Source organism: Hyaena hyaena, unplaced genomic scaffold (genome assembly GCF_003009895.1).
Source record: "Hyaena hyaena isolate Hyena2069 unplaced genomic scaffold, ASM300989v1 scaffold_9, whole genome shotgun sequence".
Classification (NCBI taxonomy): domain Eukaryota; kingdom Metazoa; phylum Chordata; class Mammalia; order Carnivora; family Hyaenidae; genus Hyaena; species Hyaena hyaena.
The window spans coordinates 7203731-7230017 of NW_024080641.1; the positions used below are offsets into that span (position 1 = coordinate 7203731).

A 26287-nucleotide genomic window follows, 5' to 3' on the forward strand; every position below is an offset into this window, starting at 1 on the left:
ATATCTGCGTATAGGCGTGGCCTGCCGGCCAGGGGGTGGAGCTCGAACCGGCCAGGCGCCGGGCCGGGGCGGGGTTTTTTTTGCATATCCCGCAGGCGGCGAGCCAATGGGCGGGGCTGGGGCGGGGAGCCGAGGCAGGAGGGGCGCTCCCCCGCCCCCGGAACGGAATCCTCGGGGGAGCGGAGCAGGCTCGCGCGCGTGCATCCCGCACCATCCCCCGGTCCCCGGCCCCGGCCCGCGTCAGACCGAGCTGCCGCCGCCGCCGCCGCCGCCACAGCAGCAGCAGCGCTCGGGGATCCGGGCCCAGCCGGGGCCGCGGGAGGCGGGGGCGCCCGGGCCCTGGATGTCCCGCAGCGCGGCGGCCAGCGTGAGAAGGGCGGGAGAGGGGGGACTCGGGTGGGGGGCGGCGTCGCTGCTGATGTGGCGGAGGGTGGGAGGCGGCCGCGGCGCCCGGATGGAGAGAGGGTGCCAAGACAGGGGAGGGTGGGCCTGGGTGGGGGTCCAGGACGGGCCCCCACCGAGCCGAAGCTTGAGAGACAGGGGTCTGGGGCACAGGCCCTCTCTTGCCAAGGCCCTGGAGATAGGGATCTTGGACGCAGACCTGCCCCTCAAAAAAATCAAGGACAGGGGGACGGATTCTAGGTATAACTCCCTGGGCAAGGTTTTGGGGATGGGGTCCAGGACACAACCCCCACATCAAGCCAAGGCCTCCAGGAGGCCATTCCAGACCAGTCGCAATCCCTCCCCCTCCCTCCCTTAGGTGGTCCCTGAGCACAGCAACCCTCTAGGCAAGGTCTTGAGGATGGGGTCCCTGGGAACGGCTTCCCCACCAAGCCGAGGCCTAGGGGGCATTCCAGGCACAGTCTGTACCCAGGCCTCAGAGATATCCTGGGCACAGCATCGCTCCCAATCCTTGGGCGGTGACCCAGGAATAGCCCCTTCTCAAAACAAGGTCCCCGTGCCTGGGACTCCACCCCCCACCCAGCCTGAATAAAATAGGGAAATTTTAGGCAACCCCCAAAGGCTTGGTCAAGGGTCCCCGGGGCTGCCCCAGCTGCCTGGGAGTGGCCCCGCCCGCAGACAATGCGCCACCGCCCCCTCCCGGGTATGGCCCCCCAGGCTTCAGGATTGGGGGGGGCGGCTCCCCAGGGACCCAGCACAGCCCTGTCTGTCTGCAGCGTCTGCGTTGACGGGTGACGGGCGGCTTTGTGTGTGGTACCTGGGGGGAAGGGGGGAGGCAGGCGACGGGGAGGTGGCTAAGAGTGTGACCTAGTGTTTGTGGTACTGTGGTGTGTGTGCACGCGTGTGCTGGAGCTGGGGACTGTGAAGAATCCTGTGTGTCCGTGTGTTGTGCTTGCGGTTGTGTCTGGGAGTGTGTGCGGTTGTGTCTGTATGTGACCCCAGCATTTGTGTGACTGTGTGTGTTTGACAGCTGCTCCTTGTGCAGAGCCCCGTTACTTTTTAGTGTGTGTATGTGTGTGTGTGTGCGTGGTTGTGACTATGTGGCTGTGTCTGTGATCACATCTTTTGTGACCCAGGGTGTGTGCTTTGGTAGCTATAACTGCGTTGTGACAGTGTGTGTGCTGGGCGTGGGGTTGGGCGAGTTGTGTGTGGCTGGTGAGCAGTGGGTGGAGTTGGGACCGTGTACGTGGTGGAGTTGTGTCTATGACTCTGTGTCCATGTGCCACTCTCCCAGTGACTTGTGAACGTCTGTGGTTGTATCCATGGCTGATTGTGTATGTGGGTCATCCATACGTCTGTGTGACACACAACTCTCCCTGCAACTCTGGGTGTGTGTCTGCCATTATACACGAAGTCGCATTGTGTGTGGTTGGGTCATGGCACTGTGACTTGCATGACGGCAGTTGTGTGCCCATGGTCACATCTATGTATGTGACAACGGTGGTAGAAATGACTCCATCAGGCTCTGTGTGTTGATACTAAGTGACTATGCGCATTTATAGGTGTGTGTGTGTGTGTGTGAGAGAGAGAGATATTTGGGTTAAATATTGGAGTTGGGGTCTGAACCCTGACTATTAATAGAGGGTTATTTCATCGTGTGTGACTCAAGCTCTTGGTGTATCGTGTGTGGTGGCACCAGGTAACTGTGTTCATGGCTGGGGGGGTGATGTGTGTGATGGTGGCTTCCGTATTCGTGTGTGACCTCCGTGTCTGTGAATATCTGTACTTGTGTCTGTGTCATGCCCTGGGAGAGTGTGTGTGTCAATCGCTGTGAGGCTGTCTGGTGTGTGTGTGTGTGTGTGTCCCCATGCACACGCTGGACTGGCTGTGTTTCAGTCTGCGTGATGTGGTGACTGGGTGACTGTCCTGGCTGTGGACATGGCTCTCTCGGGGACTGTGTCTTCTGGGTCAACTCAGCTGTAAATGCGATGTCTGGGTCACTGCATTTCTGAGTTCTGTTTCTTCATCACCATGTGCTTATGGCGTGCGAAGTAGAAATTGTGTGCTGGTGTCTCTAGGTGTGAGATACTGTGTGTCTCTCCCCATGGGTCTGTGATTGTATGTGGCCCCTTGCTTATCCCTGTGACTCGTGGGTTTGCCTGGAGAGACTGTGTGTTTCTCTGTGAGGGGGGGACATGTAGGGCTAGGTACGGGACGCTGGGTGACTGTTCCAAGACCACGGTACGTGGCTGGGTAACGTGGACACTGATGATATGTGACTGCCCACATGGCCATTTCTGACATGTGCATGGCTGTGACTCTGAACCAGTAACTGTCCGGCTGTCCCTGAGTGTGGCCATCCTTAGGGACAGTTGTCTCTGGGTGGTTACATATGTGTCTTGAGCGTGTGTGCCTGTTTCTCTAGAACGCAGAGGCCATGGCCGTCGGTGTCTCTGTGTGTGATTGGGTGTGCAAGACTATCCGTGTAAGTGTGGCTCATACTGTGACCGCATGTGTGCCCCTGTGACACGGTGTGTGTGACTGTGACAGCATGTGACCAAAACATTGTGTTGGTGTGGCTGATTCCATTGGAGCTGGGTACTCGTGTGCAGCCGTGTCCCCATAGATGATTAAACACACGTGGCTGTGACTGGGTGTGTCTGTGTGTGGCCATATGTGTGTCGATGTGTCTGCGTGTATCCGTGACCAGAGGTCAGCGTGCATCGTTGGAGCCATGTGTGACAGCAGTTGTGCCTACGCGTGACTTGGTGCTAATGGGTGACCTTGGACTGGTGCAATTCTGTGTGCGTGGGTCTGCGACGTGAATGCCTTGGGCAGGGGCCTGAGGAGACTTAACTGTCGTGGGGAGTGTGCCCCTCTGGGGGAGAGGGGTGCTTGGGCGCAGCTCTTTGCACGTGTCTGAGAAAACGGAAGGGACCACATATTCGGTGGCTGATGGGACCAGATGTTTGTGGCGGTGCCTGGGCAGTCTGGGACTTGAAATGCGTGTGGCCCAATATCTGTCCGTGAACGTAGATCTCTGACCAGCTGGGTATAGTGGCTGCGATCGGTGATGTGCATCTGTGTGAGGCAGCGTGCGTGTCTGTGTGTCACCGTGTGTGGAGAGCCCTGACCAGGATATACCCTGAGGCCAGGATATCCCCTACACGTGCCCCTGGAAACACACCTCCTCATTCCTAGGCCCTTGCTACCAGGTGGCTGATCTCCCAAGTAACGGTTGCTATGACAACCAGGGCTCTCACCAGGGAGCCTGAGATAGAGGGGGGGTTGGCTGTAGTCCAAAGAGGGGGTGAGGTAGGGGACCGAGCCCCAACCCAAGCCAGTTTCTCACCTTCTCCTCCCTTCCTTGGGCAGGGCGGACCCAGGAGGCCTGAGCAGTATTTGCCCCCAGCCCCGTGTGGGGCCCCGGGGCCCCCCGGAACCTCCAGGACGGAGCCAGGTGAGTGACCAGCTGGGGCCAGGGCAAGACCCAGACCCTCACACAGACAGCCTTTCTGGACACGCACCTTCACCGACAACCACTCTCAGCCCGGTGTCCTTCTGTACTTACAGCCTTCAGAAATACACACTCACACAGTCATTGCACGCTTAGGTCTAGACAGCGTTCAGGAACATTACCAGTTACGCGCGCACGCACACACACAGTCCCCATCTGCTGGTGGTGCTGCATCCTGGTTGTCCCCTCGTGCTCCTCCTGGGACAGTCCGTATGGCTTATCGGTCCGTGAAGACTGTCCCCACCTCCGTTGTGGCCGCCTCCACTAGCGTCCCTTCCCCTGATGGTCACAGGTACACCCTGCTCCAGGGCTTCCTGCCTTAGACTAGACAGTTGTCAGAGAAGCGTATCTCAGAGGCACAGAGATGAGCCCGCAGCCTCCACACCCCCTGGCTTGGGTTCTGGACCTCAGTCCCTGGACCTTCTGAGTCCTCCCCCACATCGAACCATCGAACCCAGGCCTCCCCGCCCCCATATCGGACTCCTGCAATGCCCAGTTCTTTTTTTTTTTAATTTTTTAATGATTTATTTATTTCTGAGACAGAGAGAGAGAGGCAGCGTGAGCAGGGGAGGGTCAGAGAGAGAGGGAGACACAGAATCTAAAACAGGCTCCAGGCTCTGAGGTAGCTGTCAGCACAGAGCCTGATGCGGGGCTCGAACCCACGAACCGTGAGATCATGATCTGAGCCAAAGTCAGAGGCTCAACCGACTGAGCCACCCAGGTGCCCCTGCAATGCCCAGTTCTTGAGCCCTCTAATCATCTCAGCCCCTGACCACCTACCCCTCAAGCTCCTGGCCTTGGGCCCTATGCCTTCTAACCCCCATGCCCTCCAAGGTCTTGACTCCCCATGAGTTTGAAGCCACCTACTTCTTGACAGCCACGTCCCCAATCTCCAGACGGCCCAAAGCTGTGACTCCTGACCGCCGTCCCAGACCTCCATGCACCTTTGCCCCATATTTTTCTTCCGAATCCCCACCGCTGACTCTGGCACCCCCCTGCCTCCCCTTGCGCCCTTTCCCGGGGGCCCCTCACCGCTGCCGATGCACGTTCCCTGAATGCCGTGTCCTCTGACCCAGGGACCCCCTATAACCCTGTAACCCAAATCCCATGCTGTCTGACCCTCCCCGCCCTTGACCCGCACCCCTGTCCTGTGTCAGCAGAAGGGGCGGGCACCATGAACAAGTTACGGCAGAGCCTGCGGCGGCGGAAACCAGCCTACGTGCCTGAGGCGTCACGCCCCCACCAGTGGCAGGCAGATGAGGACGCGGTGCGCAAGGGGACTTGCAGCTTCCCAGTCAGGGTGAGTGGGCGGGGTGTGTGCAGGGGCCGTGTGCACGAGGTCCCTGGCCAGGGCCAGAGGCTGAGGCCCTGGGTCGTGTGCAAGAGACGACGCCTCCCCAAAGAACCCCACAGCCTGGGCCCTTCAAAGTTGGGATTAAAATCCAACACATGTTCTCTTGTACCAGGAAGGTATTATTACCCCAGGGGCCAGGGGACGTCCTTCCTCGAGTCACCCCATCCTCTGCGAGCTCACAATTACTTCCAAAAGGAAAGGTCACAAAAGCCTGTAGTAGTTGCACAGTCCTTTACTGTGAAGTGTTTTCTTGTTTAGACCATCACGACTCTTTACAACGCACGTTGTGCTTCTGGGAGGGAGACACCAGGATTCAGGCTCAAATCCCAACTCAGTCCCTTGCCTGGCTGGGCGAAGGGAGCCGATGGTCATAACCCCTCCATTTTCTTTTCCCTTCCCCCAGAAGTAGGTGTGGAGTGTGTGGGGGGGTCCATCTGGAAGCGCAGGGAATGCTGGGAAGGGAAGGGAGCCAATAAAGGGTGTGTCACTAACCTGCAGCTGTGGGCAGCGTGTCATTGAGCTTGCTGTCCTCGGGAAAAGGCTGGCAAATAGAGCCATCCCACCCAGGAGGAGCGGGGGCTGGGATGAGGTTACCCCTGTGGGTCAGCACTGGCCTGAGGCCCAGAGAGATGCGGACACTGGCCCCCAGAAGGAAGGGGGTAACGTGTTAGTGCCCGGGAATCGAGTCAGCACTACACCCACTGGCCTTGGTGTCCTTATCGGTATATCTGGGATGGGAATAGAGTACCCACCTCACAGAGTGGAGGCTCGGAGTGAGTTAATGTGTGTGACGGGCCAGGAGACATTGGGTGACACGTCGCGGCTGCTTGGGAAACACTAGGCGGTAGTGATGACTGTGCTACTCTCCTGTCCTCCCTCCGCCAAGTACCTGGGCCACGTGGAGGTGGAGGAGTCCCGGGGGATGCACGTGTGTGAAGACGCCGTGAAGAAGCTGAAGGCGGTGAGCGAGGGCTGGGCCGCGAGGGGGCAGGGCCGCACTGGAAGAGGCAGCCCTGACCCGGCCCTTTCTCCTCCTCCCCAACCCCAGATGGGCCGGAAGTCCGTGAAGTCTGTGCTTTGGGTGTCAGCCGATGGGCTCCGAGTGGTGGATGACAAGACCAAGGTAGGCGGCCCGCGGGGGTGGGGGTGGGACCCCAGTGGGCCCCTCTCCTCACCCTGCTTGAATCGGGGCTTAGGACACCTTCCCACCCACTCCCACCACGTCCCTCCCTCCCGGACCTTCTAGACCATGTGCTCCTGCAACGGCTTGGCACCCCTCATGGTCATAATTCAGGACTGAGTCTGCAGGAATCTGTGAGCTGGCCCAGTTAGGGGGTGCGGGGCGGCCCCCTTTGAGCGAATCCCTGCTCACCCACGTATCTGCGGGGTGACCCAGAGTGTGAGGTTCAAGCCCTCTGTCCCTCAGTTCCTTCATCTGTAAAATGTGGACAAACACGGCCCCTACCCTTACGCGAGACGATATATGCGGGCTGTGTGAGACTGTGCCTGGGGCAGCATACGTGCTCAGATCGGTGGATGTTAGCTGTTCCGTGTTTATCGTCCGTGTACCCGGCCAGATGGGAGCATCCTGGGGCCCAGACCTGAGCCTCTGTTTGCTCACCATTGACTTCCCTGCCCAGAGATCGCCAGCTCATGCTCCCGGGAGGCGCGCCACATGGCAAGAGTCAGGTTAACAACTAAACGGGATGGATACTTTTGCACACGCAGTTCTTTCACCCTGAAAGTCTGTTCCCTGCCTTTTTGCCTGGTTAATACTTCCCCTGGGGCGCCTGGGGGGCTAAGTCGTTGGACGTCCTACCTCGGCTCAGCTCACGACCTCACAGTTTGTGGATTCGAGCCCCATGTCGGGCTCTGTGCTGACAGCTCGGAGCCTGGAGCCTGCTTCGGAGTCTGTCTCCCTCTCTGCCCCTCCCCCGCTAGTGCTCTGTCTCTCTGTCTCTCTCTCTCAAAAATAAATAAAACATAACAAAAATACCTCCTCCTGGAAGCTTTGCCTGGTTCCTTGCCAAGCTGTATCAGGCACGCCCTCCTGACTGCCACGGGTCCCCGCGCCCCCCCCACCACGGTCCTGGCCCCTGCCTGTCCCTCTCTCTGGTGATGGGCCCTTTTCCCCCACTAAGCCCAGAGCCCTGTGCATGTGAGCAGGGCCCACTGCTGTTTCAGTGGGTCCCCAGCCCGTGCAGGACGGGGACAGGGGGCAGAGGTGGGGGGAGTGCCGAATGAGTACGTGAAAGGTAGTTCAAGTCCCTCTCCTGGTTTCTCCGGCCACCTTCCAGGACCTGCTGGTAGACCAGACCATCGAAAAGGTCTCCTTTTGTGCCCCCGACCGCAACCTGGACAAGGCTTTCTCCTACATCTGCCGCGACGGGACCACCCGCCGATGGATCTGCCACTGTTTCCTGGCGCTCAAGGACTCCGTGAGTATCACCAAAGTCGGGGTGGTGGCGGGGGGGGGGGCGGTGGGGAGCCAGGCTGACCCTTGTCCCCTGTGGAGTCCGACCAGTCACCCTCCTTCCCTCTCCTTTTCCCTCCTCCCCTCCCCTCCCCTGTGTCCTCACAGCTCTAACAGAGGATTATGGGGAGGCTCGCGTGGGTTAATACCAAGTATTGGAATGACGGCCGGCACATCAGCAGCGCTCAGGGAAACATTAGTGATCATTCTCCTCGCTATCGGGAGTTCTTCGTATTTTTCTCATTTTTCTTTTTTACGAGAGTCACATGCATACAGTAACCTGCACAGGTGGCCTCGGCACAGCTCCATCAATTCTTGCTTATGTAAACCGCGCCCCCCCCCCCAGGTCAAGTTGTAGAGCGTTTCCGCCCCCAGCGGGCCCATCTCAACAATACCTTCCAGGCACTCCCGCTTCTTCAAACCTTGCTTCATCGTGCTTGTGGTTCTTTACATTTGAGGGGGTTCTCAAAGGTCCCCTCTGAGAATCTGATGAAAGCCCCTAATGGACCGTCTTCAGCAGTACAGTCTCACAGTTAGGATTCTGAGGCTGTGACAGAAAACCGCAGCTGCCAGTCATTTCCGTGAGAGAGAAGTTTGTTCCCGTGTCCTGTGGAAGAGGCAGGCAGTGCAGGATCACTGTGGCTTCCCTCTGCTCATCAAGGGCCGCGGCTCCTTTATCTTGTCGCTGCACTGGAGTGTGGCCTCTCCTCCCGTGATCCAAAATGGGTGCCCATGCTCCAGCCTTCACATCTTCATTCCAGCTACATGAAGGAAGGAGGCAGGCAGAGGGGCATGCCCTCTCCTCTTGGGGAGCCACGGAACAATTACATCCCGTTGGCCAGAATTCGGCCACGTGGATATCCGTTGGCTGCAAAAAAAAAAAAAAAAGGTGGAAAGTACAGTCTTTAGTCTGTCCTTGACCCTGACCTCAGACCCCACCCAACTTGGTAGGAAGGCAGTCTCTCAGCTCCCTACATTAGCCAGTGTTTTTCAGTGGCCGGCAACAGAAACTGATACGGGTATCAGAAAATCCAGGATGGTGTGGTAGGAGGCATCCCACAAAAGCGAAGAGCAATCAAAGTGTTAAGCATCAGAAAGGTGAGGGGGCTGGGCAGCCTGGGGACGAAACACCAGAGGACAAAACACCAGTCTTTCGCTGCGCTGTTGCAGAAATGAATCCCGTCTCCCAGTGTCCTGGGTTAAAATTCCAACAAGAGGACATGGAATTGGCCTGGTGGGGGTCACTGCCCTCCCCTTGGTCGGGGGAGGCTGGGGCACACAGTTAGATGTACCCGGCGTTAAAGAGGAGCTCCCCAAAGGGAATCCCGGGGTGCTGTTATCAAAAGCAAGAGGAATGGATGCTGGGCGAGTAAAACCACATGCGTCCCTCTCAGATTCTAACAGTATCCCCCGCAAGGATTCCTTCGTATTTCAGAAATCTCCACCCCAGGAGTTCTGAACCCCACAAACTTGTCAGTACCTCCAATTTCTTCTCTTGTACACACAATTCCAGACCTCGGAACTGGGGGAGAAAGACAAATTTGAGCATGTTAGGATTGATGCGTCGGTACTGATTATGGCCAGCTGGTTGGGGGTGGCTAGCGTGAAGATACTAGAAGCCTAGAGCCCATAGCGACTGCTGTTTCCTGAGCGTAGCATACCAGTTGTAGCAGTTATCTGCGGCTGCATAACAAATTGCCCCAGCGTGTAGCGGCAGTCATTTATTATCTCGGGGGATGGGGGGGACGTGTAGGTCAGGAACTTGGACAAGGCTCAGCTGGGTGGGGCCAGGAGCCTGGCCGGACACCTCTCACTCTTCAGGTAGTCTCAGGACCTCTCCAGAAGGCGTCTCCAAGCACAGACGCTTTTGGGAGAGCTGACTTCTTACATGGTAGCTCAGGGCTCCCAAGTGAGTCGAAGGAGATAGAGAGCGAGGCCGAGCTCGCGCCAGGAGGAAGCGGTGTGGCCTGCGTGGACTTGGTCCTGGCAGTCACGCAGCATTGCTCCTGTGACACTCTGTCCAGGCAGTCACAGAGGTCTTCCCAGGCGAAGGGAGGAGAACACAGACTCTGCCGCCGATAGAGAGTGACATAATTCTGGAAGAGCGCATAGTTGCCAGAAACTTGTTGTGGCTATTTTTGGAAAACATGCCACATGGTTAGGGTGGATTCAGTGTCGCACCACCTAGCCGTGGGACGTTAGGCACAAGTGGCTTTCCTCTCTGGGAATCAGTTTCCTCCTCCGTAAAATGGAGATAATAGCAGTGGCCGCGGACAGGTGTGTCAGGGAAGCCCATATTATGGGCACACACAGAAAGTGCTAAATGGGGTCCCAAAACAAATGTTCAGTAACTAGAAACAGTCGCTATCATTTGACAAGTACTTGGGACGCCAGGGGTGGCTCAGTCAGTTAGGTGCCCCACTCTTGGTTTCAGCTCAGGTCATGATCTCACGGTTCGTGAGTTCGAGACTCACGTCAGGCTCCGTGCTGACGACGCAGTGCCTGCTTGGGATTCTCTCTCTTCTCTCTCTCTGCCCCTCCTCTGCTTGTGCACTCTATCTCAGAATAAATAAATAAGCTTTAAAAAAAGAAAAAGACAAGTACTTGAGGATGAGAATCCAAGCAAGAAAGGAGCACACATAAAATTCATTATTTTAGGGGCGCCTGGGTGGCTCAGTCAGTTAAGCACTTGACTTCGGCTCAGGTCAGGATCTCATAGCTTGTGGGTTCGAGCCCTGTGCTGACAGCTCAGAGCCCGGAGCCTGCTTCGGATTCTGTGTCTCCCTCTCTCTCTGCCCCTCCCCCACTTGGGCTCTGTCTCTGTCTCTCAAAAATAAATAAATGTAAATTTTTTAAATGTTTATTTCTGAGAAGGAGAGAAAGAGTGAGAGAGAAAGCAGGAGGGGCAGAGAGAAAAGGAGAAAGGGAACCCGAGGCAGGCTCCACGCCATCAGCACAGAGCCCAATGTGGGGCTCGAACTCAGTGATCCATGAAATCACGACCTGAGCTCAAATCAAGAGTCAGACGCCTAGCCAATTGAGCCACCCAGGTGCCCCTCATCGCTCCTTTTTATTTTTTTAATGATTATTTATTTATTTATTTTGAGAGCGAGAACAAGCCGGAGACCGGCAGAGAGAGGGCGGGGAGTGTGAGAGAATCCCAAGTAGGTTCTGAACCGTCAGCATACAGCCCAGTGTGGGGCTCGAACCCACAAACCATGAGCTCATGACCAGAGCCCCCCAGGCGCCCTTCTCAGAACTCCTAAAAGGGACCTTACGCTCATTAAGTAGTCACTCCCTGTTCCCCACACCCACCTCCCCGAGCCTGGCAACGGCTAGTCTGCTTTCGGTCCTTATGGAGCTATCTCTTCTAGATAGTTCTTGCAGAGTGAATCATACAGTCTGTGGTCTTTTGTGTCTGGCTTCTTGCACTTAGCAGAATGTTTTCAAGGTTCATCTGTATTGTAGCATGTATCAGTCTTCCTTCATTTTTATGGCCGAATAATATCCCATTGCATGGCTCTATTACATTTTGTTTCTGTCTTCATCCATCGATGGACCTTTAGGTTGTCTCTACCTTGTAGGTATTGTGAATAATGCTTCTGTGGCCATTGGTGTGCAAGTATTTGTTTGAGTCGCTGTTTTTAATTATTTGGGGTCTATACCTAGAAGCTGGATTGCCAGATCATATAGTGAAGCTGTGTTTAACTTTTTGAGGAGTTGCCAAATTGTTTTCCACGGTGGCCGCACCATTTTACATTCCCACTAACATTCCCTGCTGACTAATGATATTGAGACTCTTCCTTATGTGTTTATTGGCCCTTTGTTTATCTTTTTGGAGAAATGTCTATTCAAATCCTTTACCCATTTTTTACCTGTTTGTCTTTTTATTGTTGAGTTGTAAGAAATTCATATATTCTGGATAGTAGATTCTTATCAGTTCTATGATTTGCAAAAATTTCCCTCCGTTCTGGGGGTTGTCTTTTTACTTTTTTGGCAGTGTCCTTTCATGTATAAATTGTTTTAAAAAAAAATTTTTTTTGAGAGAGAGAGGATACAAGTGAGCAAGGGGCAGAGAGAGAGAGGGAGAGGGAGAGAGAGAGAGAATCCCAGGAGGAGCAGAGGAAGGCGGGAGAGAGAGAAGCAGGGGTGACCCAAATTGGGGCTTGAACTCCTAAACTGTGAGATCTTGACCTGAGCCGAAGTCAGATGCTTAACTACTGAGCCACCCAGACTCCCTAAATTGTTTTTACTTTTTATGAATTCAATTTATCTATGTTTTCTTTTGTTGTTTGTGTGTTTGGTGTCATAAGAATCCATTGCCAAATCTAAGGTCATGAAGATTTACTCCATGTTTTATTCTAAGAGGGTTTTTTGTTTTGTTTTGTTTTCTAATTTTTTTAATGTTTTATTTATTTTTGAGATAGAGAGAGAGACAGTGTGAGAAGGGGAGGGTCAGAGAGAGAGGAAGACACAGAATCTGAAACAGGCTCCAGGCTCTGAGCCAGCTGTCAGCACAGAGCCTGACGCGGGGCTTGAACTCACAAACCATGTGATCATGACCTGAGCTGAAGTCGGACGCTTAACCGACTAAGCCCTCTAAGAGTTTTATAATTTAATTTTTAATTAAATTTTATTTTAATTAAAAATTTTTAATTTAACCTATTTTGAGTTAATTTTTATAAATAGTATGAGGTGGGGGTCCAACTTTAATTTTTTTCTATGTGAATATCCATTTGTCCCAACACCATTTGTTAACAGGACTATTTTTTCTCCTTTGAATAGTCTTGGTACCCTTACTGAAAATCAGTTGACCGTAAACGTGTGGGTTGATATCTGGGCTCTCAATTCTATTTCATAGATCTATATGGTTATCTTTATGGTGGGATCACATTGTTCTGATTACTTTAAAGTAATACTTTTGGAGTACTATTTTAAATCAGAAAGTGTGAGTTCTTTTATTTTGTTCTTTTTCAAAATCCCTTTGGCTGCCATTCTGGATCCTTTGCAATTCCATATGAATTTTAGGATCAGCTTTGCTATTTCTGCGAGTACAGCTTTTCTTATTTCTGCGAGAGTCTGATGGGATTTTGATGGGGAGTGCATTGAATATATAAACCACTTTCGAATTATTGATATGTTAACAGTATTAAGTTTCCAAATCCATGAACATGGGATGTATTTCCATTTCTTTAATTTTTGCAGTAACGTTTGGTAGTTTTCAGCACACATGTCTTTCACTTCCTTGGTTAAATTTATTCCTGACCATCTTATTGTTTCAGATGCTCTCATAAATGGGATTGTTCTAGATTCATTCTTGGGTCGTTCACTGTCAGCGCATATAGATATAACTGATTTTTTTGTGTTGATCTTATATCCTGGAACTTGGCCAAATTCATTTATTACCATTAATAGTTCCTTTATGAGTTCCTTAGGGTTTTCTACATATAAAATATGTCATGTGCAAATAGAGATGGTGTTGCTTCTCCCTTTCCAATTTGGATGCCTTTATTTCTTTTTCTTGTCTAATTACTCTGGCTAGACCTTCTGACACAGCATTGAATGCAAGTGATGAAAATGGGTACCCTCATCTTACAGAAAAGCTTTCACTCTTTCACCATTGAGTATGATGTTAGCTGTGAGTTTTTCCTAAACATCCTTTATCAGATTGAGGAAGTTCCCTTCTATTCCAAGTTTGTTGAACTTTTTTTTTTTTTATCATGAAAGGATGCTGGATTTTGTCAAATGCTTTTTCCCCATTAATGGAGATGATCGTGTGGCTTTATCCCCCTCTTTCTGTTAATGTGATGTATGACATTGACTGATTTTCATTTGTTGAACCAACCTTCCATTCCTGGGATCAATCTCACTTGATCTTGGTGCATAACCTTTTTACTATGCTGATGAGTTCAGCTAGTTAGTATTTTGGAAAGGACTTTTGTTCCCAAGTTCATCTTTCAAAGGTGGCTGATCATATTGGCTAGGAAACAGAAGCTAAGTTGATCTCATGAGAATCCCAGCTCTGCCCATCACTTATAATGGGTGTGTTGACTAGGGCTCAGTGTCTTCATCTGTAAAACAGGCTCATAAGCATGTGCACCTCCTGGCATGACTGTGAGGATTCCAACAAAGGGGGATGGATTTAAAGTGATACCTATGTGGTGTTTCCCTGTGCCAGGCTCTTGTGCTGGCTTCCAGTGCTGTTTGCCTCCTTGCATATATTAGCTCATGTAATTCTTGTTAAGATGTAACCCTGTTAAGTGAGTGCTGTTGGGGCCCACATTTTATAGACGAGGGGGCTTGGACACTGAGAGGTAAAGTGGTTTTCTCGAGAACACACAGTTGGAAAATAGGAAGCCAGCATCAGTGTGGCCTTGGAGGCTCTTAAGTATGTACTCAGGAAACAGGGGCAGTTTTTGTTTTGTTTCGTTTTCTAAGAATTAAATTTTCTTTATTTATTTTGAGGGAGACAGAGAGGGCACAAGCAGGGGAGGAGCTGAGAGAGAGATTGGGAAAAAGAGAATCCCAAGCAGGCTCCACACCGCCAGCACAGAGCCCGACATGGGGCTCGAACTCACGAAACTGTGAGATGATGACATAAGCCGAAACAAAGAGTTGGATGCTTAACTGTCTCATCTGCCCATCTCATTTTGGATGCATTTCAAAGTTGCAGACCTCAGAATACTTCCCTGGACCCTTCAGCATGCATGCCATTAAGTAGAATCATTTGTTTCCAGCTCATTCTTTTTTTTTTTTTTTAATTAAAAAGAAACCTTTAACGTTTATTTATTATTGAGAGACAGAAAGACAGAGCATGAGCATCGGAGGGGCAGAGAGAGGGGAAGACACAGAATCCGAAGCAGGCTCCAGGCTTCAATCTGTCAGCACAGAGCCTGAAGTGGGGCTCTTACTCACCGAGATCATGACCTGAGCCAAAGTCAGATGCTTACCTGACCGAGCCCCCCAGGCGCCCCCCAGCTCATTCTCTTTTGAAGTAAAATTCCCACCCCCACCCACTAAGGAACGGCCGCTCTTCGGCTTTTTTTTCACTGAGGATGAGTTTTGCTGGTTCTTGAACTTCACATCCATGGAGCCCAAGGGCCCTGCTCTCTTGCTTCTGGCTTTTTTTTTTTTTTTTAAACGCTTTTTATTTATTTCTAGGAGAGAGAGAGAGAGAGCGCGCGCGTGAGCAGGGGAGGGTCAGAGAGAGAGGGAGACACAGACTCTGAAACAGGCTCCAGGCTCTGAGCCGGCAGTCAGCACAGAGCCCGACGCGGGGCTCGAACCCACGAACCGCGAGATCATGACCTAAGCGAAAGTCGGGCGCTTAACAGACTAAGCCACCCAGGTGCCCCGCTCCTGGCTTTTTTCACTTAGAGCTGTCATTTGTCTCCGTGCTGAGGCCCGGCGTGGGGGGTGGGAGGCGGGGCTTGTCCGCGATCACCCAGCACCCAGCCCAGCCACGGGGAACCCTGGCGTCCCCCCTGCGCCGTGCGCGTCTCCAAGCTACCCCTATCCCCTCCCACAGGGCGAGAGGCTGAGCCACGCGGTGGGCTGTGCCTTCGCCGCCTGCCTGGAGCGGAAGCAGCGGCGGGAGAAGGAGTGCGGGGTCACGGCCGCCTTCGACGCCAGCCGCACCAGCTTCGCCCGGGAGGGCTCCTTCCGCCTGTCGGGCGGCGGCCGGCCGGCCGAGCGAGAGGCCTCCGAGAAAAAGAAAGGTGGGTGCCGCCCAGATGGCTGGGCACCGAGTGGCCCTGGTGGGGGTGGGGGGGGCGAGCTGCAGAGGTACCGGGACTCTACAGTTTACAAAGCACAGCACCAACCACAGAGTTTGGTTACGGTGTATAAAGCGCACTTGGGTTTAAGGAGTTCTTTGGGCCGCGTCCTGCAGGCCACAGATCCGCAGCAGAGCCGCCCGCGCTGCATTACCTGCTCGCTCGGGGAGACATTTCGACCCGCGGATCCAGGCGGCTAATGGGTTGTGAAGTCCGCCTCGTGGATTGTGGCTCCCGCTGAAAAAAATGAAATAGGGAAGAATAGGGAATATCAGATTAGCTGAAGGTAGTGAGCGTAAGTGTAGTTCGATGATACTTTTATTTCAGTATGTATATTTGCGTGCACGTGTGTGTGTGTGTGTGTGTGTGTGTGTGTGTAACAGGTATTTCTTGCTCTGGGTTCCCATCAAAAGGGTTTGAAAAGTACCTGGTAAACTCGAACACTGGGCGTAAGTGGCAAATACTTTGTAAGTTCTAAAACGGTGTTCTTTTTTTTAAATTAATTTATTTTTGAGAGAGAGAGAGAGAGCACAAGTGTGCCCACCCGCACACGAGTCGGGGGGAGAAGGGACAGACAGGGAGAAAGAGAACCAAGCAGGCTCCACACCCAGCCCAGAACCCAATGGGGGGGCTTGAGCTCATGAAGGTAAGAAGGTAAGATCGTGGCCTGAGTCGAAATCAAGAATCAGGTGCCTATGGGGCGCCTGGGTGGCTTAGTCGGTTGAGCGTCCGACTTTCGCTTAGGTCATGATCTCGCGGTTCGTGGGTTCGAGCCCCGCGTCGGGCTCTGTGCTGACTGCCGGCTCAGAGCCTGGAGCCTGTTTCAGTCTGTGACTCCCTCTCTCTCTGACCCTCCCCTGCTCACGCTGTCTCTCTCTCTCCTAGAAATAAATAAAACATTAAAAAAAAAAAAAAAGAATCCGGTGCCTAACTGAACCTCCAGGTGCCCCTAAAACAGTGTTTTTTGGTTTTTGTTTTAATGTAAGTATACTGTGTTCTGAGTCACAGTGTAATTTTTTTTTAAGTTTATTTATTTTGAGAGAGAGAGCAGTAGGGGAGAGTAGGGAAGGGGCAGAGAGAGAGGGAGAGAGAATCCCGAGCAGGCCTGCTGCTGTCAAGTACAAAGCCTGACGGGGGGCNCAACAAAAAAGAAATCAAAGGCATCCAAATCAGTAGAGAAGTTATAAAACTGTCCCCATCTGCAAAACTTTCACTATATAGAAGATCTGAAAGGCTCCACCAAAAACTGCTAGAACTGATAAACACGTTTAGTAAAGTCTCAAGATACAAAATCAGTGTTCAGAAACCTGTTGCGTTTCTGTACACCAGTAATGAAGCAGCAGAAGAAGCAATTAAGGGATCAATCCCATTTACTATTGCACCAAAAATAATAAGGAACTTAGAAATAAACCTAAACAGGGGCACCTGGGTGACTCAGTCAGTTAAGCAACTGACTCTTGATATTGGTTCAGGTCATGATCTCACAGTTTGTGAGATCGAGCCCCACGTCGGGCTGTGCATTCACAGCACAGAGACTGCTTGGGATTCTCTCTCTTCCCCTCTCTGCCCCTCTCCCTGCCCACCCTCTCTCTCCCTCTCTCTCTCTCTAAAAAAAAAAAAAAAGAAAGAAAAGAAAAGGGGTGCCTGGGTGCCTCAGTCGGTTGGGCGTCCGACTTCGGCTCAGGTCATGATCTCGCAATCTGTGAGTTCGAGCCCCACGTCGGGCTCTGTGCTGACCGCTCAGAGCCTGGAGCCTGCTTCGGATTCTGTATCTCCATCTCTCTCTGCCCCTCGCCTGCTCACTCTCTGTCTCTCTCAAAAATAAACATTAAAAAAAATTTTTTTAATGAAATTAAAAAAAAAAAGTTTACAGAGAACTTACCATGGGGAACTGACCCAGATTAAAGGAGACTAAAGAGATTTGACAATTAGTAATGAACACAAGATACGGTGACCCTGAACTCTGACCTGGATCTTGGATTACCTGTATCTATAAGGGACATGATTTTTTTAAAAAAAAATTTTAACGTTTATTTTTGAAAGACAGAGTGTGAGTGGGGGAAGGGGCAGAGAGAGAGGGAGACAGAGAATCCCAAACAAACCCTGCACTATCAGCTAAGAGCCTGATGTCGGACTCAAACTCACCAACTGTGAGATGATGACCAGAGCCAAAATCAATGTCTGATGCTTGCCTGACTGAGCTACCCAGCCTCCCCTCTTTCTTTTTGGTTTATTTATTTATTTTGAGGGAGGAGTGGCAGAGAGAGAGGAAGAGACAATCCCAAGCAGGCTGGCAGCATGGGACTTGATCCCACAAATGGTGAGATCATGACCTGAGCTGAAATCAAAGATTTGAAGGCTTAACCCAGAGTACGTTTCTTTCTTTCTTTTTTAAATGCTTATTTATTTTTGAGACACCGAGCATGAGCAGGGAAGGGGCAGAGAGAGAGGGAGACACAGATTCCAAAGCAGGCTCCAGGCTCTGAGCTAGCTGTCAGCACAGAGCCTGACGCAGGGGTTCAAACCCACGAACTATGAGATCATCACCTGAGCCAAAGTCGGACGCTTAACCAACTGAGCTATCCAGGCGCCCCAACCTGGAGTATGTTTCTATTTGTAAATAACATGACCATTTACAAACCTCTGAACAAATTTACAAAGTTCTTCACAGTTTACAAAGTATTTTACTCTTTACATCTATTTTTTAAAATTTTTAAAATGTTTGATTTTGAGAGAGAGAGACAGGGACAGAAAGACAGAGCATGAGCAGGGGAGGGACAGAGAGAGAGACACAGAATCCAAAGCAGGCCCCAGCCTCTGAGCTGTCAGCACAGAGTCCGACATGGGGCTCGAACTCACAAACCATGAAATCATGACCTGAGCTGAAGTCAGATGCTTAACCGACTGAGCTGCCCAGGCGCCCCTACAGCATCTATTTGAATTTGTAAAGGACTTTACCATTTGCAAGGCAGATAAAAATGAAGTTAACAGAGGGCCTGAAAGGTATACATTGTCTTACTGTTTACAAATGAACCCACTAGGTACACAGTCCTCCACGGTGTACAGATCTTTCTTTGCTGTTTCTATAGGCTATTGGAATTTACAGAGAATGTCATTCGATTTAGAGTTTCCGAGGGGTTTTGCTGTTTCCAAAGGATGTTGTAATTTGCAGGTACTTGGCATTATAGAAAGCAGTTCACAGCTTGCACAGCGAAATGAGAGGTTACAAAGCATGGTATGATTTGCCAAACGGATCACCCAGCATTTTGCTGTAGATGCGCCAATTTACAGTCTCAAGGCACCGCACTTGCCCTTCGGCAGTGAGCTCTTTCCAACGTAGGAGTTGTGGACCAGTGCACTTTTCACAAAGTTCTCCACCCAGCTTTTGTCAGATTCCAAAGCACAGAACATTCACTGCCTCGATTGGCCCTCTCCAGAGGCCTCTGATGGTTATCCCAGGTTTAGTCGGGGGGGCGGGGGGGGGACTGGGGCCCAGGGAGGGGAGGGCGCTTCCTGAGGTCCCCCAGTAAGGTGGGGACAGAAGTGATTTCCTGGTTCCAACCTGTCCCAAGCTTGTTCAAGCTGCCCCCAGCCAGGCCTGGGTGAGAGCCTCACCACATCCACCTGGAAGATGAGAGGAGCAGTGCTGGGTGACCTCCCTACCCTCTCTGGGCCTGAGCTTCATCTCCTATTTGGGCTGCAGCTCAGGTGAGGCCCCGGTTGGAGGATGGGTGTATATTTGTGTTTTGTCAGGGCTGGGGGGCATCCCTGTCCACCTTGTACTAAGTGGGGAGACCAGGTACCCCCAGAAGACAGAGGGCATTCCTAGAGTGAAGGTATGGAACAATCTGGAAAATTCTCCAGAGGAAGAAGTGTGCCAGGCTGGGTCTAGAAGTGGTAGGAGGGGCGAACTAGTTGAGGTGGGAAGAATAGTGGGAAATAGAAGAGCAGACAAAATGACAAGAAGACAGCATGATGTGGAGAGAGCAGGCAGAGGGAGAGAGAGGTTAGGGTATTTGGAACACAGACCCTGGGGTCAGCCTGCCCCTTGCTAGCACGGTGGCTTGGGCAAAGTCCCTTACCATTGCTGGGCCTCAGACTCCACATCTGTAAAATGGGGATAACGGTCATATTGATCTCATGGGGTGGCTGTGAGGATCGAATGACTTCATACTTGCGAGGCATTTGGAACAATGCCTGGTGCATCCATTATGCACCAAATAAGCATTTGTGAAATTAATCAGAAAGGGAGACAGAAGGTCTCCAAGGGAAAAATAGGAGACGCATTAGAGAGAGCTAGATTGGGGGCAGAAGCTGGAGACACAGAAGGCCGGGCCGGAGGAGGGCCCGTATTGGCTGGGTGGGGATGAGAGACAGGCCTTGAGCAGCCTGTCGCGAGGACAGGACACATTAGGTGAGGAAGGCAGCATTGGAGGACGATCAAGGGGACTGGGTGAGAGAGGAGCAAATGTCCCCAGTGGGGTATCTAACCGCCTGTGTCCCCTGTGTCTCCAGCAGAGGCAGCAGCTGCCCCAACTGCGGCTCCTGGCCCTGCCCAGCCTGGGCACGTGTCCCCGACCCCGGCCACCACATCCCCTGGGGAGAAGGGTGAGGCGGGCACCCCAGTGGCTGCGGGCACCAGTGCGGCCGCCATCCCCCGCCGCCATGCCCCCCTGGAGCAGCTGGTTCGCCAGGGTTCCTTCCGTGGGTTCCCAGCCCTCAGCCAGAAAAACTCACCTTTCAAACGGCAGCTGAGCCTACGGCTGAATGAGCTACCGTCCACACTGCAGCGCCGCACCGACTTCCAGGTGAAAGGCACAGGTGAGCCCCGGGTTCTGTGGGAAGAACATTAGGATCAATGCCTTGCCCCCCTCTGGAGGAGGCAACAGATAGAGAAGAGGTGTAGACACCTTGATCGATTAGCACTGCCTGCCTTGGGAAAGGGTCGATTAGCAGTGTCTGCCGCCAGTGTGAGGGTGGGGAGGGGGTAGTACGAATCATGATTGATTAGCAATGTCTACTAATGGCAAGGACCAGCAGGATGGCAGAAGCCCTGATCGATTAGTAATGCCTGCCGCAGTTAGGGAAACGAGAGGTACATCATAACATGCATACATCATGATTGATTAGCAAGGTCATGGGTTCGAGTACCAACCTCTAGGGAGAGGAAAGCTGCCTAGATGGCCATTTTTTGCTGGCCAGGAGGAGACTGAGACTCCATAGGCTAATGCTCCCTCCAAGCATTTGGCCAATAGAGACAGATCTGACCAGGTAAAGGATACAGGCTCAGAGTGGGGGAGGATTATGATGGGTTCATGGCACCTGCCGTGGGCAAGAAAGAGCGAGGCGCTACGTCATGTGGTTGATTAGTGAAGGTTGCCATGGATAAGGGAGAAGAGAGAGCAGAAGTTATGTTGTGCCCAGGGAGAGGCTCCCAGAATTGGGCCAGTGGAGACATGAGGCGAAGGGCACAGGTGAGCACAGGGACCAGGGGTCATGGAGCACAGTGATGGATTTGTGAGGTCGCAGATGGGCAGAGGCTCAGGCAGAGGCAGCACAGTGCTCTGGAAAGAGGCAGCAAGCATGTCATCATCTATGAGCAGTGCCTGCCCTGGGCAGTGATAGGAGAGGCAGTAGAGCTGTTCTGTTTTTCTTAGAAGGAAAATGGAGTTATAGAGACCGTGCTGTCTCTCAACGTTTAGCCAGTAGAGCCATGAGGTCTGGCCAGGTGAGGGGGATGGGGAGCAAAGAGTTCAGTGGGAAAAAGCATCGTGCTTGATTAGTAATGTCTGCCGTGGGCCAGAAATAGGAGAGAGGTGGTATATATCATGCTCGAAAAGCAAGGTCCACCATGGGAGAGGGGTGAGAGGTGTGGTGCGGTGCCATGTTCTGCCCGAGGGCGGCGGGCAAGAGGGCTGCCTCTTCCCCCAGCTGTCGGGGAAGTCATGTGGTCTGGCCCATTTTCCTCTTCCGTATGCCAGATCGGAGACAGCCACCTCTCGGCCTCGGGACTGGCGTGGGAGGTGTTGATCTGCGTCCAGAAGGCTGGGCTGCTCCCAAAGGTGACTGCTGAGCGGATCCCAGTGCTTGCTGAGAGTGACGCACACGTGCTCCTTGCCCCGCAACACCCCTCGGCCTTCAAACAGCCTGGCATTCACTGTCCCCATGCACCCCGCCATGACGCACTGTCTAGGGCTGTCACATGCACTTCCCGAGAGGTGGCAGGCTCCCGGGGCTTCGGGCGGAAGCTTCCCGCCCCCGTAGCCAGTTGTATGCTTGCCTGGATGTGACCCGCCACCTGGAGTTTACAGATTCACATGCGTCACTCTGCTGTACCCGGAAGTCACACACTTAATCTGACTCAAAAGCCACACCCCCTGGGGCATCACAGAACCAGGTGTTTCCTTTAACACACACTTAGGCACATCTCCAGACACCCCATGCAGACCGGCACACACAAACCACATAGCCGGATTTGCACAGATGTGTGAGGTCACACCTGCAAATCTGTGCACACTCACAAACACACTCGTACGTCCCACATGGCTGCCTGGATTGGCTCACGCTTGGGAATCACAGGACACACGCCTGGATTTTGGTCACACTTAGATGCCAGGCCCTCAGAGCTGCACACCTATCTGCACTAATAACGCAGTCGTCATAGACCTGACCTAGAAACCACCTTCCCTCCCACCTGGGCACCCCCACGTCACACCTGCTAAATCCTACAGCCCATGTCTTTTTTCTTTTTTTAATGTTTATTTATTTTTGAGACAGACAGACAGAGTGCAAACAGGGGAGGGACAGAGAGAGAGGGAGACACAGAATCTGAAAGCAGGCTCCAAGCTCTGAGCTGTCAGCACAGAGCCCGATGCGGGGCTCGAACTCACAGACCGTGAGATCATGACCTGAGCCAAAATCTGAGGCTTAACCAACTTGAGCCCCCCAGGCGCCCCTCTGCAGCCCGTTTTTCTCTGATGCTCAGTGAAGCGTCACATCTGCTCCCTTGGAGACGATCGCTCGCTGAGATGTCACAGGCTCTTGTCACACCGCACTGGCATTTCTCTTGTTGATTTGGATGGCAGTTTTTTTTTCATCCCAAGCCCTCGTGAGGCCACCGCACCTGCTCAGCGTTCCCTGTCTTGCTGGTACCAGTGTGTGTCTGTCCTCATGATGGGTGCAATAGGCCAGGCCAGGTGTGCTGGGCAAGGCCCCCTGCTTCTCCATCCAAAGTAGGACGAATGATCCCCAGCCACTGGTCAACAGTGTGGCCAACATCCAACCCGACTCATCAGTGCTCTTCCAGATAGGTGGATGGACATATTTTTTAATTAATATATGTTGTTGAACATTTAAAATATTTCTCTTGGTTTGTAGCTACACACAGATCTTTTTTTTTTTTATGTTTATTTATTTTTGAGAAAGAGCGAGCATGGGCACGCGCACGAGTCGGGGAGGGGCAGAGAGAGAGAGGGGGACAGAGGATCCAAAACCGGCTCGGAGCTGTCAGCACAGAGCCCGTTGCGGGGCTCAGACTCACGAACCACGAGATCACGACCTGAGACGAAGTCGGACGCTCAAACGACTGAGCCACCCAGGTGCCCCACCACACACAGATCATATGGTCCTCCCTGGTTTGGGACCTCAGCCATCAAGATGTCGCATACCACGTGGCTGTTGTACCACTCAGATGTTACACTCACATAACCACGGAGTTGGCATTTTCATGGCCACGGCCATTTGGTTACTGCAGAGTAGACCCACCACGTACACACCTTGTGAGGGAAAGGACCCCAGGTGGTAAGAGAGGGCAACCTGAGGGCACGGGGTCCAGGGTAGGGCCTGGGCCTCTTCTCTGACCTCCACCCTTCCCTGACTTCCCAGTGCCTGAGATGGAGCCCCCTGGTGCCAGTGACAGTGACGGCATCAATGCCCTGTGCACTCAGATCAGCTCATCTTTCGCCAGTAGTGGAGCACCAGCGCCTGGGCCACCACCGGCCTCAGCAGGTAAGATCTGCGCCCTACAGCGCCCCCCTGCGGTCTCCTGTTCCATTCAGGGGTGCCACAAACCCTCCAGGAACCTTGGGGTCCCACGGGCTTAGAGACATGGCTCACCTAAGGGCCATGGGCCCATCCTAGCACCATAGAGTCAGGTTAGAGCCTTGGATCAACTTAGAACCACAGGGTCATCTCACAGCCATGGGCTCTAGAACCACAAGATAACCTTAGAATCATGGGGGCAACTTCAAACCGATTTTAAACCATCCCATCCCAGAACCATAAAATTGAGACACCTGCAGCCTCAGGATCACAGGGCATTAGAGACTCCAGTTTGGGAGCCGTGACACCAGGGAGTCACCTTAAAGCCGTGAGCTTGTTCTAGAACCCTGCACGCACTTGGAACTGCACTAAATTTAGACCTCTAGGCTCTTAGGAGACACAAATGTAAAGCCATCGAACCTCACCCACCAGGTTAGACCCCTACACTCTGGGAACGGTCCATGCAGTCTTCAAATCTTAGCTTCCTCGAATAGTACAGTGTCGAAATACCAGGACGAAGGGGGGTTTTAAGAATCTGCAATAATGGGCTCGGCACTGACCCATCAGAAGGGAAGCCGGGCTGATACATGTCCATGATGCCTGGGCTTTTCCATCTTAGGGCCTTAGAATCTCAGAAGTGTACTTTGTTGGCACTTGAGAGCCGTGCCGTGGGCCAGGGTGGTGAAGCCACGTGCCCCAAAGCCAACACAGCTGGTGAGGGGCAGAGCGCGACTCGGTGGCTGCAGACTTTGGTCCCCCGGCCCTGGGATCTCTCAGTTGCCGCCCGTGCCCCTCAACTGCCCCTCTCCTCCCTCTAGGGACTTCTGCCTGGGGTGAGTCCTCCGTGCCCTCTGCAGCTGCCTTCCAGCCCGGGCACAAGCGGACCCCTTCGGAGGCGGAGCGGTGGCTGGAGGAGGTGTCCCAGGTGGCCAAAGCGCAGCAGCAGCAGCAGCAGCAGCAGCAGCAGCAGCAAGTGGCCTCAGTGCCCCCGGGGGCCCCCGCCCTGCAGCCCTTTACCGCCCCCGTGGGGCCCTTCGATGCCACGCCTGCCCAGGTGGCCGTGTTCCTGCCGCCCCCACACATGCAGCCCCCTTTTGTGCCCGCCTACCCGGGCCTGGGCTACCCGCCCATGCCCCAGGTGCCCGTGGTGGGCATCACCCCCTCACAGATGGTGGCCAATGCCTTCTGCTCAGCCGCCCAGCTCCAGCCCCAGCCAGCCACCTTGCTCGGGAAAGCCGGGGCCTTCCCGCCCCCCACCATGCCCACTGCCCCAGGGGGCCAGGTCCGCCCACGCCCCAGTGGGGCACCCTGGCCCCCGGAACCGGCGCCTGCCCCGGCCCCCGAACTGGACCCCTTTGAGGCCCAGTGGGCAGCATTAGAAGGCAAACCGGCTGGAGAGAAGCCTTCCAACCCCTTCTCGGGCGACCTGCAGAAGACCTTCGAGATCGAACTGTAGCCCGAGCCGCCCTGCCCACCCCAGCATCTCCAGGTGCCCACGCCTGGGAATGGAGGCCCAACCTCTCCCTGGCCCTGGCCCCTGGGGCTGCGCCCCCCCCCAACACCCTCTCTAACCCCTTCCTGTGACCACCCCCCACAACCACTACAGAACCGACATTGTAACGCCCAGGTTGCGACAGGATGGAATTCAGGGACGGACCCAGCCTGGCTAAGGGACCCATTTCACTGCCAGACTTAGGCCGGCGGTGCCCTTCCCTCACCCCCCCTCCAACCCCAGACACGGTGGGATAGCCACAGTCCCACTGAGTGCCCTCGGTTCAATCTACATTTCCCAGTTTCTGTTGTTGACTTTCCACCTTGCAGTGTTGGGTGGGATGGAAAAGGGAGGCCCGCTTAGGGGCTCTTCTGGGCCCCCCACGAGTGCCCACCCCAAGTCCGGCCGTCCCCTCCCAGACACAGCACAAGCAAAGGGCTTCCCTCTGCCCACCTGCTGCGTTCACTGCCAATGCTGTGCTCACCCCTATCACCCCTCTCCCCCACTCGGGGGCCCACATCTTCCTTGGGCCAAGGTCTCATGGGGGCAGGGGCCAAGCTGGGGGCCCGGGAGGCGGGGTTGGGGGAAGAGGAAAGAGATGCTCAGTTACCTCACGTCAGTGCCCGCTGGGGAGGGGTCCGGGAAGAAGGGGTGCCTGGCGGGTACTTTTCTATCTTTTATTTCCAGATTTTTTTGTATCTAAACTCACAGATTTGTATTATACAAGGACAGCCAATAAAGGAAGAATATAATGGTGCCCCTCGGACAGCAGGGTGTGTGCCGGGGGGGTTGGGGGGGAGGGTGACAGAGCCTTCCCTTCTGAGTCTTCTACTAAAGCAAGACAAGAAAAAAAGGGGGGGGGTCTCCCACACAATATCCTCAGAGCCATAACATGGTAGCAGGGAATACCGGCCCAGCATGTGGGAGGTATTAAAGGGGACCCAAAACCAATCACCCCAATTTCTAACGCTTACAGATTTTGAGCCAAGGAATTTAAAACATTGCATTTGGCTGGTAATAAGTTTCAGTATTGAAATTTTCAATAACCAGGTTCAGAATCCTTTATCTTTAAGCTGGAAAATTCTTGTTTGGTCGATTGCATTTTCTGTAACTCAGGCCAAAATGTCATCTGACGTGGCAGCATGTTGTTTTTAGGTCCCTGTTGTTTCTGGGGTCCCTTGATACACTCTACAAGTTACATACTTTAAAATATGCAACGTATACATTATATGTT

General features: G+C 53.2%; 1 protein-coding gene across 4 annotated transcripts; it reads left to right on the plus strand.

Annotated features, from left to right (window-relative positions):
* Window positions 1-188: 188 nt before the first annotated feature.
* Window positions 189-25804, plus strand: NUMBL (NUMB like endocytic adaptor protein). 4 transcript variants are annotated; one of them, XM_039251305.1, is made up of 10 exons: window positions 189-367; window positions 3778-3862; window positions 5080-5219; window positions 6160-6234; window positions 6322-6396; window positions 7571-7711; window positions 15275-15464; window positions 20040-20342; window positions 23406-23528; window positions 24380-25804. In XM_039251305.1, exons 1-10 carry the CDS (start codon window positions 344-346, stop codon window positions 25015-25017), a joined length of 1794 nt encoding a protein of 597 aa, XP_039107236.1. In that variant the 5' UTR covers window positions 189-343; the 3' UTR covers window positions 25018-25804. The 4 variants fall into 4 exon arrangements, with proteins under 4 accessions (XP_039107236.1, XP_039107212.1, XP_039107220.1 ...); XM_039251296.1 differs by having other exon boundaries at window positions 190-367; window positions 20037-20342; XM_039251281.1 differs by having other exon boundaries at window positions 6160-6396; window positions 20037-20342.
* Window positions 25805-26287: the final 483 nt, after the last annotated feature.